We start from the raw sequence: 18,563 nt of genomic DNA on the forward strand, positions 1-18,563 counted from the left end.
AAAGTGAAGCAATTTTTAAACTCTCTCAACATGAATCTCTAAACCACTTAAGTTGACCAGAATGAACATAACAGTTAAATTATTCGGTAATAAAAATTATTAAATATAATCAAGAGATGGCATCAAGTGACCAAACAGACCTTAACAGAATAGATACAATAAATCATAAAAGAAATTCACATTTTGATTCAAAAAGCTTGTGAAGTCAACATAAGATATTGCACTTTAAAACTTCCAAGTAAAGTTAAGCTTTAAACTTAACAGCATACAATTTCCTCTGAAAAACAGAAAACCCTTCTTGATTGACACATGATGCAACAAGTGCATTTTGGATGAACCATACATTAACACATACCCGATTAAAGGAATATGATTAAGAATATAAAATTTTAAATTAAAAATATTCTCTTTGGTTGATTACTTTTGATTTAGTGTGGTGCTCTGAAGCCTTTAAACTCTGTTTCTCTCAAACACAACGGTAGTGTGCCATTTGAGAAGTCCTAAGGCACGTGTTACAGAATTCTTGTATGTGGTCAAAAGCAGCATCTCGATTAATCTCCTCCAGCCTCGATCTGAAATATGTGACACTTCGTATGTGTGAACAAATACCGGCCAATAAAACAAGAGTTACTCCTGTCTATAACCATGTTTACAAGGCCTCTCCTCATGACACATTAGCCAGTCATTTGTCTCTTGAGAACTCACTATGTAGCTTCTATACGTAGTTCCTTGTTGAACAACAATATATGATCTTTACCTTCCAAAGCAAAAATGCCTCGTACAGAGGGGGAGAGTATAACCGGTTTGTCCAGCACACGTCTCTCACAGGCTTTTCAGTTCTGACAGTGAAAAAACATCTCATACAAAGTGGGGCATCCATCCATTTGTACTCACTGACGCATGAAAATATTCATCAGACCAGCCTGATGCAGCTCTTGCCACAACTTCATTTCCATGCGCATGTCATGGTTGGCATAAAAACGCACTGGATGTCTCTGTTTGTCATAGTAGTGGTCTGAATACAAGGTGTAGTCAGGGGTCATGAACCCGTAAGCATCAACCTGTTAATAACACAAACGTCATATAATCACAAACTTTCACAAAGACAAATCAAGTATGTTTTATGCAACCCAAGCTCATTGGAAATACAAGCAAGATGGCATTCCTGTTAAAATATGTTTCAAAGTGAAATGTACAGTAAGTGGAGCTAAAAGCTCAGTTGAAAGTAAATCTGGCAACATTTTATTATTTTGGTTTTGTGCATTTTGCAGCAGTTCGGAAATGAAATCAATTCTTTTAGTGTTTATTTTTAGCTGGAAACTGCAGGGACTTTTAGCGAAAATGCAAGTAGAGGGATGCACTTCCAATAAGCCTGAGTTTTTTTTAATGATGCCAATACAGCCTGTCAGGTGAGTCTTTAATAGGTAATTACAGCAGCCAACTGTCTGGTTAGACTACATATCTAAATATGTGAAATAAGTGTCACTAAAACAGTGTTCAAACTTTTGATAACTATTTTATATAACTGACAACTGTTTCCATACAATTTGAGGTATAATGTTTTATTGTCATTAGTTTCTTATCAATTGTGACCTCCTCTAAATGGATGGATGAGGATATGGGTGTTTCATCAAACATGTGTCTTATGAGTGTGCCCTGCTGTATAATGAGTATTTTACTGCAGGGCACACTCACAAGACACATGTTTGGTGTCATTTGTAAAACGATTAAACAAACCTGGTCACATGTATGAATTGCAGCCAGGAGCATTACTGCTCCAGTGGACGGCCTGTAAATTCTTCTCGCACCTGTTTTCAGAAGTTTCGAATGCAGGAACCTTGATGATGAAAAAGAAAAGTTTTAAACTTCGATATTTACATACAAATGAAGGCAAAACTAAACAAAACATACAACATTTTATAACATGCCGCTTTCAGTTGATTGCAGCATTCTGTGGTCATATATTTATGTATAATGAGCACTGAACTGTATAATCGACCGCTGTCTCCTGCAACGGATTTCCGCTATAGCTGTGCCAGATTAATGCGTCTCGTTTCACTCTGCAGGATCTTTCTTCTCATGTAATTTCAACTCAAATCAAGCAGTGATGTAATAAGCGGGATAATGTGCAGTCAGCCGCTTTGTGTTTCTTAATCTCCCTGTCTGGGATTAATTTTGCAATAACGACTGGCGGAGTGTTCATTATCCCTAGTCTCTGTTTGCAAAGCTTACCTGTTTCTGAGGTAACGGATAAAGTCTGGGTGGTAGATTTTGAATTTTTCTACTGTCACATCTTCACCAAAGTATGTAGGGGGTCTGAGAGAGATATACACATTACAATTAAATTGAGTCTTAATTGTGTATACAATGTACTGTATTATATAAACCCAACTAACATTTGTTTCTTTTTTAATATTTATTTACAATAGTGATTAAAAACAATGACTGTATCTGTTATAGCGATCAAGGATACGTTTAAGGAACTTTAAAAATATCCGTTTACATATGAATTTTTTTTTTATATTTACTTTTTGCTGCGCTCAGGGCCTTTATCAATTGCTGTGTGTGTCGAAGCCGCCCTCATAAGAATGTAATCTCGGTCATGATCTGGCAGGAATATATACCTGGTCTCCTGAACAGATGGAGATCAAGATGAAGAGAGAGTTAGCAAACAACAACGTCACAACTCACTCAACTTACAAAAGGGTGTTGGATGAACTTGATCAGATTGTAGTCATGACTATTTCACTCTGTAATAATTTTGACAAACAGTGGAGTTACTTTGTCTGGGCACACTTTATATTTAGTGTCTTTAACTACCATGCGCTTACATCAAAAAATAAATACATAGATATGTACATGCATACAGTACAGACATACATACATGTTTTGAGGTGGGATACAGGTCATGGTTTGGGTTAAGGGAAGGGTCAACAGTGTAATTATATATGTAATTACAGAAGTACAGTGTAAAAACATGCATGTACACAAGTGCACAGTGTATCAAATTATTAATTTAAATGTTAGTACATGGTTAAAGATACTTAATAATAAGCGGAGCACTGCGTCTCATCTTTGTGTGGACGTATACTAGTCTGACATCATTGGTTACCTTTGATATGGGTGGACCTCTGTAGCCTACGCCAGCATAGCTACGCATGGAGTTTCGCATGGTGTTGGTTGAGAACGTGTAGAATGATGTCCGGGATCCCACATCTTTCTCAAACCCCTTAAGAGCCGCACCATTCACCCTGAAGTTGGGAGACAGAAAAAGAGAAGCATTGTGATATTGATCAATAAACCGTTATTTTCTCCCAAAAGAAATAGCCAATTGGAAACTGCCTGAAATGAGTCGTCAGTAATTCCAGTCTTACTTTCTGCTTATGGCCTTCATTGGTTGTCCACGAACAATGTCTACTTTGACCCGCCCTTAAACACTGTAGTTGTAGCTGAGGCCTGGAAGAGTTTAGTTTTTGTTGTAGAATAGGCTTGCTGCAGTAGTCGGTGTTCCCGGTGTTACACTGTGTTCGGCCATACAATGATTACATTACTTGGCCGCTACGGCACGCCACTGTCATAAACTCTCCCCCTCCCCCTGCTGTTATCGGTAATACCGGTGTTGTCTTAAGTTTATATACCCGAGCGAAAATTTCCTCACCGTGACATCCCTATTGTCAACATGTTGAGAAGATGCTGTTTTCTGTGCTGTGAAAGCAAATCCACTTTGTAGGCATTACCAAAGGATGAGGGCTCGCGCTCGAATTGACACGGTAAAACCAACGGCATCTTAACTGTCTATCAAGTGCTGAGGAAGCCTCTGGAGCTGAAATTCAGATATGGTAATGGGCGTTTCGTTTCCGACTTGCGCTGTAAGCAGTAGACCAATCACAAGAGACTGAGCCATCTGACCAATCAGAGCAAAGTCGTGTTTAGCGAGACCGGATCCTTGAGGTGATTCTGCAATGTATATTATGAGAAAATTTGTTTTTGACTTTGGATGCATGTAAACCTATTGTGGAAGACCTCCAATGCAAAAAAATACAAATTAGTAAAAGACTACCAGACATGCAAACTGCTTTCTTTATAAGATTTGCATCACTTTGAGGAGCACTGATATAATAAACATCTGTATCTCTTAATGATCAACCTCCTCACCTGAAGACATAGTCATGTTCATCGATCTCCTTGCCTTTTCTTGAATCATTCAGTATTCCGCCGTTTCCCACCACAGCACAGCGGATACACTGGGGTCTGTTCTTTCTCTTCTCCCAGTCATCAAACATCAACCGGTTCGCGGTTGTATTTAAAATTCCCAGTGAGCTCTTCAAAACTGTGAACAACACACACACACACACAACTAATCATTTTGGTCCATCATGTTACACATATGTTCATTTAATCACTATAGAAATTAGATTAAATAATTACAAGTAACTCCACAAAACAATTACACATTAAATATATTTACTTCATGAGTACTATAAAAACTGTATATTCATTATACAAGTCATTTTTTTTCCGTAACTTGCTCTCTGTAAAACAGATATGAGAATAACGTTGGAGAAGATTTTTTAGAAAATGGTTATATTTGCTTTTTGTATGTATACTAGTGCCTGCATTTAATAGGCGTTTAATGTAAATCAAGGTTTTCCTGTTGATTGTCTCTAATTAAGCATATTAATTGGCATATTCTTTGGGCGACATGTAACAAAAAAGAAGTAGCTATAATAATTTGAGTAATAACTTGGCAACATTTTCATAATATCTCATATTATGAAAATAAATAATTATGAAATTAATATTTTGAAAATAAATAAATAATTTCTTCCCTAAAATGCCTGATAAGCTTGCAGTAAGTTCTGGTGTCCTCTACAGTGGACATGTGAACTGCATGTCTCATAACAGAAAGTCATGATCTGATTTGAAACCCCTCTAGAATTGTTTTGAGAGGTTAATTTACGACAAGCAACATGAAAATTAGTCAGATTGAAATAATTACAAAACACCATATTCCCATAAGGGTGCTGAATTTAGTCATTCAGTCACTGTCAGTCAAAGACCAAGTAGAGGGAGCTGTCATAGTGAAACCTCCAAATATTTTGTATCTCTAATAAAAGCATTTGGAAATTTTTCTTTACAGGACATCTAGACTTAAAGGGTTAGTTCGCCCATTTAAGACATTAAGTTGTATGCAATCCTTACCAGCACTACAGTGCATACACACTGACCCACTCTGTTGTCACCTCCCTGGTCAGAGTTCTGGCCGATGGAAGTTTTTCAATAAAGTACTCCCGGTTATTTTCCGGGGCCACAAAACTGTGCGTTTTTACGTGAAAAAATGATTTGCGTTTCAAAGCTTGATTAATTTACCACACAAAAAACACGCCGGTCAAAATTCATGTACCTCAGTTTTAATCGGCACTATTTTCTATCCATTTCTATCAATCCGCGCTGCTGTCAACGTCAACAGTGCGCACGTTCCGATCAGCTGTTCCATAGTGTTTACACAAATGATTTACAACGACGTAAAAAGTATTAAATTAACAATGGTGCGAACTTGTAAATTCCCAGGCTGTGACCACAAGGATGTGCCGCGATCAAAGTTCAGATTCCATCGTATTCCTGTTTCGAATATAACTATGAGACAGCTTACCGAGCATAATCTCCATCTGCTGTTAGTCGATCTCACCAGCAGGGGGTGCAAGCGCGTGTTGTTGATTTGGCTGGTTGCTATCGGCTACTCTGCGGGAGCTAAAATATCCAGAATAAAGGATTTTCGTGTGTGTAGTGCTCACTTCAGCGAAGACGATTACATCCCCAACCAAGGAGGAAAAGGAAAATTAAAGAGTTTTGCTGTACCAGTACCACGGGTAAGCTCTATTTACTAACTTTATGATCCCATGTCTAAACTGTACGGTAAACAAGCTGATGTTTAGACTCCATTATAAAACACGTGAATATAAAATATATATATATTCTAATATAAAAACAGTTTATAGGGATATTGGTACAATTTGCTGAGAAAACTATTTGATTGAACACACACACAATTGAGGTTTTGTGTTGCAATCAATAACATTGTCGTTGTGCTAAAATTACTTTCATCATCTGATCCGTCTGACATTGTGTTAAAATTGGTTTCATCATCAGAAGTTTCGTAGTCAGACATGTTGTCAGCGAGTCGCGCTATCAACAGCTGATCGGAACGTGCGCACTGTTGACGTTGACAGCAGCGCGGATTGATAGAAATGGATAGAAAATAGTGCCGATTAAAACTGAGGTATGAATTTTGACCGGCGCGTTTTTTGTGTGGTAAATTAATCAAGCTTTGAAACGCAAATAATTTTTTCACGTAAAAATGCAGTTTTGTGACCCCGGAAAATAACCGGGAGTACTTTATTGAAAAACTTCCAGCGGCCAGAACTCTGACCAGGGAGGTGACAACAGAGTGGGTCAGTGTGTATGCACTGTAGTGCTGGTAAGGATTGCATACAACTTCATGTCTTAAATGGGCGAACTAACTCTTTAAGATAAGGATAAAACATCTTGGACAATAAAAACACTCTAGGCAAGTACATTTGAACTTTGTGGAAGACTATCAGATTCCAAAAAACAACACACCTTCAATATCAACGCTTCCCCAGCCATGTGCTCCACCGTACTGACTCAAGCGTTGGTACTGGTCTGGGGTGAAATGCTTTGCCCATTGAAGCACTGGAATACTGTGTAGAAACATCTCAGCAAACTGAGTCTGAGGCACACGCTTCCTAATGCTGTTGGGACAGTTCTGCAAGAGAGAGAGAGTGTGTTTGTGTGTGTGTGTGGGAGAGATAGGGAGAGATAGAGAGAGATAGAGAGGGGGGGGGGGGGGGGGTTGTGAGAGAGAGGGGGAGAGCATAATTTCACAGTCTTCAGTGTCACACGATCCTTCAGAAATCATTCTAAAATGATGTTGATTTGGTGTTGCAGAAACATTTCATATTATCAATTTTGGAAACAGTATTTTTTTCAGGATTCTTTAATGAAAAGAATTCAAAAGAACAGCATTTATTTTAAATACTTTTAAAGTCTTTGCTGTCATTTTTGATTAAAGTCAAATGCATCCTTGCTTAATAAAAGTATACATTTTTGTCAAAAAAATCATCTCACTGAACCCAAACTTTTGAACGGTAGTGTATGTATTTTTTAGATGGGTTTCACCGGTCACAGATATTTTATTTTGGGTCATTGAATTTAGTATTTTTAATCTGAATAAAATACTGCCGTTTTGTTGTGATAGACTAACCTTTGCTTACGACAAACTTCCGATGGCTCTTCACTGAATTTGAATGACCATTAAATTTGAATGACCACTGCATTTGTACAAACACTTGAATAAAACTGAATTTACGCAGGTTCTTCTGGAAATTGCTCACAATACTAACACAGGCACGATAGTTCACAGCCAAAAACCACAAACAGACACTCACTGTTTGTGATGGAACGTCATCCGTGGCATACCGGTCACCAAAAAAGTCTGGGTCAGTGGGTTTTGTCTCATTTTTTGGCATTGGCTTTTTTGTGTTTAAATTTTCTTGATCAGACTTGCTTGCGCTGTTTTGTAACACTGATGAATCCTCATCTGATTGCTGGGCTGATTGTCGCTCCAGTTCTTCAGCAGTGTCTAGTTCATTCTCAGCAGAATGTTGATTTTCCAAAGAACTGTTGTCACTCTTGACAGAATATGACCTAAGGGCAAGAAAGAAAGAAAAAAAAAACATTGTTTTTCACTTTATAACAGTAAGAATGAAGCTAAGAACAACCAGCTCAAGTGAAGAGGCCATTAGTAACATCCCATCCACTAAATCATACATCAATATTCCATTGTTTTCCATGTTTTGACTTCCAGTTATGAATTCAGAATTATGAACTATAAAGCCAGTCTTTTTTTCCTCAGAATTTGACTTTATAACACACAATTGCAAGTTTATATCTCACAATTCTGAAGAAGTCAGAACTGCGAGATAGGGATGCACCGATGTATCGGCCGCCGATATCTATCGGCTGATTTTTGATTAATTTAACACCATCGGCATATCGGCAAAAGCATGAAAAAGGCCGATACCGATGGTTTGTTAATTAATTGCTTGAAGGCAATGAGTTGCATGTCTGTTGCATATTCAATGTTTTTCTCTGGGTAAAATAATTAAATACTTACCAAAACAAAATTAAATGTGTACGAAATAAAATATAGTTTGTCAGATGTGGATCGGGGGGGTGGGGAAGTTCACGTGACATTCACGTGAGAAATGCGCGCTGAATAGGAGTCTCGGAAAAATGTCTGCGGTCTGGGCCTTTTTCAAAATCTCGGATAAAGACCAAAAAATCGCCATTTGCAACGAGTGTTCAGCTGAAATATCTAGAGGGGGTAGCACGGCTAAGAATTTCAACACATCCAATTTAATCTGCCACCTGAAAAAGCATCCTGAACAGCATGCTGCGTTCCTCAGTGCGGCCAAGAAAAAACTGCCGCCTCCCAGTGTTCCGACACCCTCTGTGGCCCAGGTATTTGAAAAAGTAAAAAAGTTTACTCAAGACAGCATCAAAGCAAAGGGGATTAACCAAAAACTTATGGAATTTATCGCACTGGACGATCAGCCGTTTTCCATCGTGGAAGACGTGGGGTTTCGGAGGCTTGTTGAACACCTTGAGCCACGTTACTCCCTACCTAGTCGGCGATATTTTTCGGACGTGTGCCTGCCAGACATGTACAATGTTGTAGCCGCGCATTTACACGAGCTCCTCGCCACTGATATTTCAGCCATCAGTTTTACAACCGACATTTGGAGCTCTGATGTAAGCCCTACCTGTATGCTCAGTCTCACTGGGCAATGGATTGATAAAGATTTCAAATTGCAAAAAATATTGCTGCACGCACAGGAATTTACGGGTTCACACACCGCAGAGGCGATCTCTTCAACATTCAACACAATGCTTGAAACGTGGAAAATCGACAAAGTCAAGGTCCATGCAGTTGTCAGAGACAATGCAAGAAACATTACAAAGGCAATGGATGTCAGTGATGTCGCGAGTTTACCCTGCGTTGCACACACTTTACAATTAGCTGTCAACGAGGGCTTGTTATGTCAACGGAGCATATCTGACGTGATAGCAATCTGCCCACGAATAGTAGGCCACTTCAAGCATTCCCCTCTAGCGTACTCGCGCTTACACAGTGTTCAAATTAAGATGGGAATGCAACCAAAAATTCTTCAGCAAGACGTTTCAACAAGGTGGAACAGTACTTTTTATATGCTGAGAAGCCTTTTGGATCAAAAGCAAGCAATCGCGGCTTATAGTGCAGATTATGTTCTGCCTGTGACATTAACTGCCCATCATTGGTGTTTAATTGAGAACACAGTTTCTATTCTTTACCCATTTGAGCAACTAACGAGGGAGATGAATGCATCTGGAGCATCTGCAGCGGATGTGATTCCATCAATTGTTGCGCTAAAGCGGCTTCTGAGCAAGGACCTTGAAACTGACCAGGGAGTAAAAACCACCAAAAAAACACTACTAGATGCGGTGACAAAGCGTTTTGCTAAAAATGACTCAGAACCTCTTTATTGTATCGCAACACTGTTGGACCCAAGATACAAAGATAACTACTTCGACACGGACAAAAAGCAGGCAGTTCGCATGATGCTGCAAGCACAGCTTGATTTGAGCGACGAAAGAGACGGAAACCCCGCGGTGCGCCACCCAGAGGACAACCCAAAAGCCAAAAAGTCGCGCAAGGACAGTGAACATGCACCCAGTCTGTGTGACATGTTCGACAAAGTTCTGGAGGAAAATTTATCACATGGATTTACCCTACCATGCCACAAATGGATGCCTACCTCGCAGAAATCCCAATTGAAAGAAATGAGAATCCTCTTCAATACTGGTGTGTCAATCAAGGTCGCTTTCCGTCTCTTGCGCAAACTGCACGCAAGTATTTGTGTGCACCGAGCACAAGCACCGACAGTGAACGATTGTTCAGTGCTGCGTCCAATGTCTTGGACAGTAAAAGAAACCGACTGCACTGTGAAAAAGCAGAAAAGCTATTTTTTTTTTTTTTTTTTTATTATGACAACAAAAAACATAAAGGTCTCATACATAGACAATAACATGTAAACATGAAAATAACATACATAAGCGTGTGTGTGTGTGTGTGTGCATGTATTACTGGGTGTGCAAGTGGAAATAACTTAACAGGAGAAAATCTTACAGATACAACAGACATAGGGTTGCCACCTATGTCTGATAAAAAACCGGGACATATTACCCGCCCAACTGGGGGGGGGGGGGGGGAGAGAGGGGTGTTTGAAGACCAAAAATGAACGGTTGAACACCAAAATTTAAATTTTAACTGTAGGCCCGCCTATACACCAAATGCTGCGCAAAAATATATCCTATATTCGCGTATTTTCAGATTTTTGTTCATGATTTTTTTTTTGCCCCTTTAATAAGCATTTAAAATATTCACAAATTATATGGATAAAATGGTTTTCTAAGGCCAAACACTATATTTCTAAGGCTATAGATGATTTATAGGCTATTATAAATGTTTCTGAAAAAGTAACGAGGCATTTTAATTGTTTATTAATAAACTAGTATTTTCTAAATCGGCTGCAACATATCTCCATCTCCGCTGTAAAGCAGATGCGCCTTTAGAGAAGAAATTCATATGGATTACATAATCAGACTGTATTTTCTTTTGATTCGAATTTGTTCGTTTAAAAGTGGACATTTCAAGCTTTAGCCTATGGGCTTGTTTATTTTGAGACGCGATCCAGTTCACGGAGACCATAAAAGAGCGCGACTGATTGTTTTATTTTATTTTACAAAAGCACAACGTTTTCTTGTTATTGTGAGTTTACACAAATAAAAGTAGTTGCGAATGATGTATTGTTGCGAATGATGTTTATTTTCTATGACCAGAAATGATAGAGTAGTAGGCCTATTTTAAGTTGTTTCCACTGTTGATAGAAAAACGGAAGTGCTCGCGCCCGCGCCTCGTGCAGCAAGCGCGCTCCACACTCAGATTACATGCGCTTCTTATGCGCTTCTTGAGGCAGACTCGACTCACACTAGCACACACACGCAAGGTCTCTCGCTCTCTGCCGTTGCGCGCGCTACACAGTTTGAACATACATATTCACGTAGCCTTTCGAAAACCGGGACATTCAGTGTCCCGGGAGAGTGCGTAAATTTCCCGGGACAGGTTATTAAAAAGAAGGACAATCCCGGTAAAACCGGGACAGGTGGCAACCCTAAACAGACATGATAAAAATGAACTAAATAGTAATAATAATAATAATAAAAAAAAAAAAAAAAAAAAAAAATGAAAAAGAATTAAGGCTAATATGAGAAAAAAGAGAAAAAAGAAAAAGAAAAAAAAAGATGTCTCTGATCTCCCCTTGGCCAAGACACACTACTATGGGCTATAGGCGATAAGACGATGTGCACCGGAGCCTGGGGCCCAAGGACCCCCCATCACTCACCACCAAGAACACTCCCCACCTCCGGCCGTCACACACATGCCATGCTTACCCTATTTGTTTGTTGTTGTTGTTGTTTTTTGTGTGTGTGTGTTTTTTTTCCTTCCCTTTTTTTTTTTTTTTTCTTCTCTTTTTTTCTTACTCGTGATAGATGTATATGCATGTCAGCTAGTGTATTGCATTAAAAGAAAAAAAAACGAGACGTGTAGCGTGGAACCAGCTCCATGCAAACCCAGGTCACCACGATCATGCCTCGCTTATCCTGCTTAGGCCTATGTGTTTTTTTGTTTTGTTTTTTTGTTTTTCCTTGTTTTAAGCAACCAATTAAATGTATCTCGAAATGTAATGCATTAAGAAAGGTAATACATGTAGTGCTTAACCTGACAGAAAACCAGAGATGCAGGGCAAAAGAGTACAGGCAGACGGAGTGAAGGTACTATCTCAAGGCCCCAGGCTCCACACTTGCCCAGAACTAATGACAACAGCAAAGGGATCAAGAAACAGCATACACATACATGGTGTATACTGTTTCCAGAAACAACATACACATACAAGCCCAACTTGGGTTCAGAAACAGTATACACATACATAAAAAAATAAAATAAAATAAAATAATGAAAAAAAAAAAAAATAATAATAATAATGAATTAATTTAAAAAAAAAAGAAGGAAAAAAAAGGAGAGAAAAAAACACAAATAATAATAAATAAAAGGGATTTAGCTGAAAAGCTTCTTTTTATAAATAAGAACCTGCCCCTGTTTCTAAAGCAGCAACCTTAATACTTGATAACAGCAAATGGACTGAATGAACTGTTCATGAGTTTGAAGTTTGTCATGTCATATTTTTTATATTTATGTTAAACAGGTCTATGTTCATTTAAAAAGATTTAATGTTTAGTGTGCACCATGCACAACGACTGAATTAACTGTTCATGAGTTTTTAAGCTAAGTTGTTTTAAATATGATTCAGTTGTAACTTGTTAAGGAGGAATGTTTTATTGCAAAAAAACTATTTGAAGTTTGTCATGTCATATTTTTAATCTTTATGTTAAACAGATCTATGTTCATTTGAAATTATTTAATGTTCTAGTCCAACATGCACAACAACTGAATGAACTGTTCATGAGTTATTAAGCCATTTTATCATAATAGTTTTAAATATGATTCTATTGTTAAGAAGTAATCAAATATGACTTCATATTGTTAAATAAATAAATATTGGATAGCAAAAATCACCTCTGAACGTTGTCATGTTGTCTTATTGTATTTTTTTTATCATTGTGCCTCTCTTATAATGCTGGTCAGATGAATGTTAAATGGATCAATCCATGTTCAGTGAAAATAATTTGATGCAGAAATAAACTAGCTAGTACTGAATAGTATGCAAGTGACAAATATCGGTATCGGTATCGGCATCGGCCAGTAGTTGTTTGTTGAAATCGGTATCGGCCAAAAAAAATCCTATCGGTGCATCCCTACTGCGAGATAAAACTTGCAATTGCGAGGGAAAAAAAGTCAGAATTGCGAGATATAAATTTGAAATAAAAAGTCGCAATTTTCTTTTACATTTTTTCTTATTCCTTGGCGGAAACAAGCTTCCATATAATACTAACACTTCACTAAATAATAACAATAATAATAATAAATCAATTACAAACACTGTCACATTATTGAACACTTAACAAGACAAGAACTCATTATTTATCCATTATTCTCACACATGAGTTATTATTATGACGTGCTACTGGCACAACAGGTTTTCAAAGTGCATTTTTAAAAGGCCCAAAACAACTTCTACAGAATCACAAGTTTTAATGTCAGCTAGTATTAGTATAATGTGTTATTTCCTGACATTCTGTGGGTGTTTTCAACCATGCCTGTGTTAAAATAAGAGCTTTGCCCTTTTAAAAGCATCTGGGCTACATTTCACATAACAGACCCTACTTTCAGAGCAATGATTGTGCACTTCTCTAGAGAATCAAGCCAAACCATGATTCTACGCCTGACTGAATTAAAGGAGCAGCAGTAAATCTCAGTCATTTACTTTCCAGTAAGGGACAGAAACAAACAACCTAAAGAAAAGGGATATCCTTATAAGGGATATAACTGGTTTCTGCCTAGAAACATCTAAGGGAGTTTATTGTCTCTAACGCTTTTAGCTGCTCGCTTGAGGGTTTATAAGCTACTATTCTTTGAGAAGCTGTTTTTTTTAAACAATACCTATTTTGGAAAGCGCTGTGCAAATAAATTAAAATCCAAAAACCTCCCCCTCCCCCCCACTTCAGAAAACAAGGGCCAAGAGAGCAAAAGGACATGAAATCACTTTCTTAGCTTCTGACACCTGTCTCCATAGCAATAGCAAACATGCTGGAATCATTAGCAGAGGAAGAGATCATGTGATCACTGTGATCATGGCTCTATAGAGATAACATGCGGACTGTGACAATACTAACTAATTAACAAATGGAAAAACAGATAAGAAGAGTTAACTTGAATTAAAAATGGGTTGATTTAAAGAATGGCGCATTTGAAATTAGTCAGAGAGCTCTTAACTTTCCCAATTATATTTTATGGATTTGACATGCATTAAATAGGGCTGTCAGTCAATATATTTAATTGCGACTTTTTGTTTTTGTTTTGCTTTTTTAATAGTTTTAGGTCTTAGATTAAGCCAGGATTAGGCCTTTGTTCAATTAGGACATTTAAGTAGCTTTTATAAATGTGTATTAGAAAAACACATTCCTTTATTTTAAGTTATGTAACTGCAAGTTGCTTTCAGTTAAAACAGCTCAAACATGCATTTTAGTCTGAAACTAGGCGTAAGCCTTGTCTGTGAAACTGGGGGATAATGTATTAACAGATTTAGTTAAACTTTTAAAGAAAGAAAACAAAATATTTCTTGTGGATTACACGTGTATATGCACATATACAAGGAAACCAGACAGGGCCAAATAGCTTAGTTGTTACTCATCTGACTAGGGGAAATAAAATCTATACACATATATTTAAAAAAAAAGTTCAGAAATCATTCTAATATGCTGATTTGCTGCTCAAGAAACATTCCTTATTATCAAGCTTTGGAACAGTAGTGTATTCTTTAATAAAAAGAACAACAACAAATATGTTTCTCAAAAAGAAATACACCGAAAAGCAACTGAGTTAAAATCTACAATAATTAAATACAAACTTTTTCCCCACATTGCCCCACACTTAAGTGTACAAAAAAAAAAAAAAAAAAAAACTGAATCCACCTTTAAAGGGGACATATCAAGAAAATCAGGCTTGTTCAGTGTTTAAGTGCTATAATTCACGTTTTGTGGGTTGGTAACCCACAAAACGTGAAAAGGGACAACAGTAACTTCCTTTTGGTAAGCCTTTGTCTGCAGGCATGTTGATAAACGAGCAGTTCAGATTTCCCTTCCCTTGTGACGTAGGAAAGGAATCTTATTATAATATTACCGCCCCTTAATCTGTACATTTCCACCAACGGCGCTGCTATTTTGTTTTCGCAAACAACAACGGTGAACAAGACCCTTGTGTGTATTTGACAGTTTAAACACAACAAAAAATGTGAAAGAGGTTACTCATGAGACTTAACGTCTGACAGCCACAAGTCTGTGTACGTGTGGTTCAGATAAGTGCGCTCAGAAAACGATCCATTAGAAGTTTAAACTGATATCTTTATAACGCTTGGAAATAATAAACTTTAATGATGAAAGAAGAACTATTCTATCCGTGAGTGTGATCGCTCACACTTAGATGATAATCAAAACCAAGTAGATGTCTTGTTAGTATTTGGCAGAGAATCTGATTCAAGCAGGAACTTTAGTGGAGAGGGCAGCACGCAGCAGCTCATATGCATTTAAAGGCACATGCACAAAAACAGCCTGTTCTTGACTGTAGTCAGAAATGGGCATTTACAACACGGATTTATAAATGACCTGTGAGGTATTGTATGTGTAGTAGTAGACGAAACTGCGGCGCTCATTCCCACAGACACGGCAGAACATACAGACTTCAGATTTCAATAGCAGTCTTTTTGAGCTTTAATATTAGTCCACTAGTCCGTATCGATAACTGATTTATTGTACAGTCCTACTTTTGATTTAATCATCCAAAACTTGCCAAATTCTGTGATGTTCCGCTTTATACAGGAAGTTCCATTTGTGATTTTTTTTTTGTTATTTATTGTTGTGTTATAAAGTTGTTACCATTAGTGTAAGAAGGGTATGCAGTTAATAAAAGTCCGCTCTTTATACACTCTTCATGGCCATTGAATAAATACAGCAGCTGTTTCAACGTATGGCGGTTTTTGAAAAATACATATCAGTCTCGAATTTGAAACCGGTTTACAGCCCAGCACTACATATAAATATATTTACCCATATTTTTACCCAACTGATGAAATCAGGACAGAAGTGGTTGAAAGTGGACAAAAGAGATGGATTAAATTACCAGGTGTAAATGGGAATGTGTCTCCCTTGTCTAGTTGTGATCCGATTGACCAAGACGCATCTTAATACCTTTGTGTGATGGAAAGGTTCCATAGATGTAAAAGTTTCTTCATGGAACCATAGATACCAAAAAAACAACCTTTATTTTTAAGAGTGTAAAGAAGTCCACATGGCATTTTAAGAGATCTGTCTTTACCTGTAATATTTCATGGTGGAGCTTCGGAGGGTCTTCACGTCCCATGGCACTTGGATCTGCAAAGCCACGCACACCACGATTAACGTCAGTATCGCGATTCCCAACAATCCAATGAACCACAGCAGAAGCCTCTGAGGCACCTGGCCTATCATCGTGCTACTTTCCTCGTGCACAAGTTGCTGAGAGTTCCCCAGAACGTCTGGTCACCATGTAAGCACATGAGCGTTCTCCTGAGGAACTGCTGTTTTGATGAAATAGGGGTTTGAAAGTGCTCCTCGAGGGGAAGGGTTAAGAAGGGTCGCTCGCTGCTTGTTAATTAGTTCATTTTGAGCTCCGGCTTTCACACGTGGGAGTCTCCAGCACCACCGAGGATATATCTGTGAGAGGAAGAAAATAAATACAATAGAGTAAAACTCCACATGGCGGTTTCTATGCTATTAATCCTGTTTTAATTAAAGGGCCTGGTAAACCAGCAAGATGTGATCCTAGTTTCAAAGTGCACCTTTGCTCAAAGAGCATTTCAGATGCTAATTAATGGTGTCATAAAGACTGCAGGATTTGACTAAGGAAGAAACGAGAGGGAACGGGTGAAAGATGAAAAGAGAGAGCATGAAAATACCATACAGACAGAAAATGGCGGTTTTCGGAGTTGTATATAAAAGAGGGCGAGGAAAAGCCTGAGATATTGTGGTAAAATTGCTTGTTATCAACTCTCCCCCGAGTACAGGTTTTTTTTCTAGGAAACCAGCATTACTCCCTCAGGAAATATTTCCTCATGACCACATCTCCTGCTGATGTGTCTGGAAACACGTAACTTCACAAATCATTTTGTACCCAGACCAAGTATGCAACAAGTAGGCTTAGTTTTTAGCACATAAAACAATTTAAACATTTTAAAACATCTGAAACCCAGTTTTCAGAGTCAGGATTTGTTCTTCACTAAAGTTAAATGCAAAACTGGAAATACGACTTGTATTGACCTTATGCTATTTAACATTCATAAACTAGTCATTGTCATACCTTGAAGGTTCTACCATCTTACAAGTGAAAAATCTGAAAAAAGAAAGAAAAATTGCTCTAAAAGTTTTACTTGGGTTGTTTAACAAAAGTTTAATTCTCCAATTCTCTCAAAAATGGGAGAATAAAGCTGAATTCAGAGGCACAAAGCCTTACATTGTGTTTTTCTTTTAGAATTCCTGCTTTTCTTTTTCTGACATTTGTGGAATGACAAGAATGCTATTTGTGGGAATCAATGCTCCAGAAACTTGCTGTGCTTATGTCTCAGTCTGAGTAATGTCTAAAGATGAAATTATAAACCAAAATCCATCTCCTTTAGGAAACTGCATACATTTCTCTTTAAATGCATTAAAGGTAGAATTAAATAAAGAAAAGAAAATAAAATCTCTCCCAAAATGCTTAAAAAGCCAATGAAACTTTAAAAAGTTGTCAAAACACAAAAATAACCATTTTCCCACTACATCAGACAAAGTAACTGTAACACTGTCACCATATGTTACATTCAAAGACAGCCGACTCGCTGCAGCCCTTAAACTCAAGAAAAACTGACAGAATATGTAAACAGACAAAGGAAAGAAGAACTGTAAAAGAAGTAAAAAAAAAAGTCTCGTACCTGAAGGGAAACTTCTGTCAAGCAATGAGAGGGAAGTCGAGCTGCAATGTGTTTAACAATAAAACTCAGTCACTCACACACACACAGGGCTGGAGAGGCGGGCCGATTGTGAAATGAGTAACAGCTGCTAGCAATTGGTCAACTCCCCTGCCCCCTCCCCCAAAGGAAGACATAAAATACAAGGGAAGAGAGATTGAGAGATGGTTACAGAGCTTGGTGATCACAGAGAACAGCAAACAAAACAAAGTCAGCTGACGTTCAAAGACAGACCCTGGAATGTGCAAACGTGGGCATTCAGGCATCAAGATGCATGCACCAGTGCAAAAACTACCCAAAAAACAACATGCAGTGACATGCTGAAGTGTTGCCATGTTCAAAGAGCCTAGTCTGCTTGATCACAACTTACAGCTGCCTCATTTACATACAAGGCAGTTATCAATACAGTCTCACACAGAGGCCCCTCAGGGGGGCAAAAACAGTCACATTAGACTGATTCAGAAGTAAATAGGCTGCATGCAACTTGTGGTTTGCAAGAGGCTGCAGAAAACAAATGCAGTGCAAAATGGGAAACACCGTATGAGGGAGCAAGAGATGAACGGGTAAGAAATGTGGGTCAGACTTTCCTGCAAATGGATGTGACTCAGATTAAAATTTACATGGTTTATTTAGCAGACACTTGTATACGAAGTAACTTACAAATGAAAAAGCTGAAACGATTTGAACTGGAGAGAAAACAACATAAGAATAGTACAGCTCTAAAGC

General features: G+C 38.0%; 1 protein-coding gene across 1 annotated transcript; it reads right to left on the bottom strand.

Moving 5' to 3' along the window:
- Positions 1-871: 871 nt before the first annotated feature.
- st6galnac (ST6 (alpha-N-acetyl-neuraminyl-2,3-beta-galactosyl-1,3)-N-acetylgalactosaminide alpha-2,6-sialyltransferase) lies at positions 872-16,453 on the bottom strand. Its single transcript, XM_056233726.1, has 9 exons — positions 16,172-16,453; positions 7,470-7,728; positions 6,622-6,787; positions 4,156-4,330; positions 3,113-3,251; positions 2,529-2,632; positions 2,233-2,316; positions 1,738-1,837; positions 872-1,061 (listed from the first exon to the last, which is right to left on the bottom strand). The coding sequence occupies exons 1-9, from the start codon at positions 16,321-16,323 to the stop codon at positions 891-893; spliced, it is 1,350 nt and encodes a 449-aa protein (XP_056089701.1). The 5' UTR covers positions 16,324-16,453; the 3' UTR covers positions 872-890.
- Between the last annotated feature and the right edge of the window lie 2,110 nt (positions 16,454-18,563).

Source organism: Rhinichthys klamathensis, unplaced genomic scaffold (genome assembly GCF_029890125.1).
Source record: "Rhinichthys klamathensis goyatoka isolate OS25496 unplaced genomic scaffold, OSU_Roscu_1.1 h1tg000376l_1, whole genome shotgun sequence".
Classification (NCBI taxonomy): domain Eukaryota; kingdom Metazoa; phylum Chordata; class Actinopteri; order Cypriniformes; family Leuciscidae; genus Rhinichthys; species Rhinichthys klamathensis.

Coding starts and splice junctions, on each gene's coding strand:
- st6galnac (XM_056233726.1), bottom strand. CDS start 16,323: ATGATAGGCCAGGTGCCTCAGAGGCTTCTGCTGTGGTTCATTGGATTG. Junction 7,729..16,171: donor TCCACCATGAAATATTACAG/GTAAAGACAGAT, acceptor TCTTGCCCTTAG/GTCATATTCTGTCAAGAGTG. Junction 4,331..6,621: donor GGGAAGCGTTGATATTGAAG/GTGTGTTGTTTT, acceptor TGTTGTTCACAG/TTTTGAAGAGCTCACTGGGA.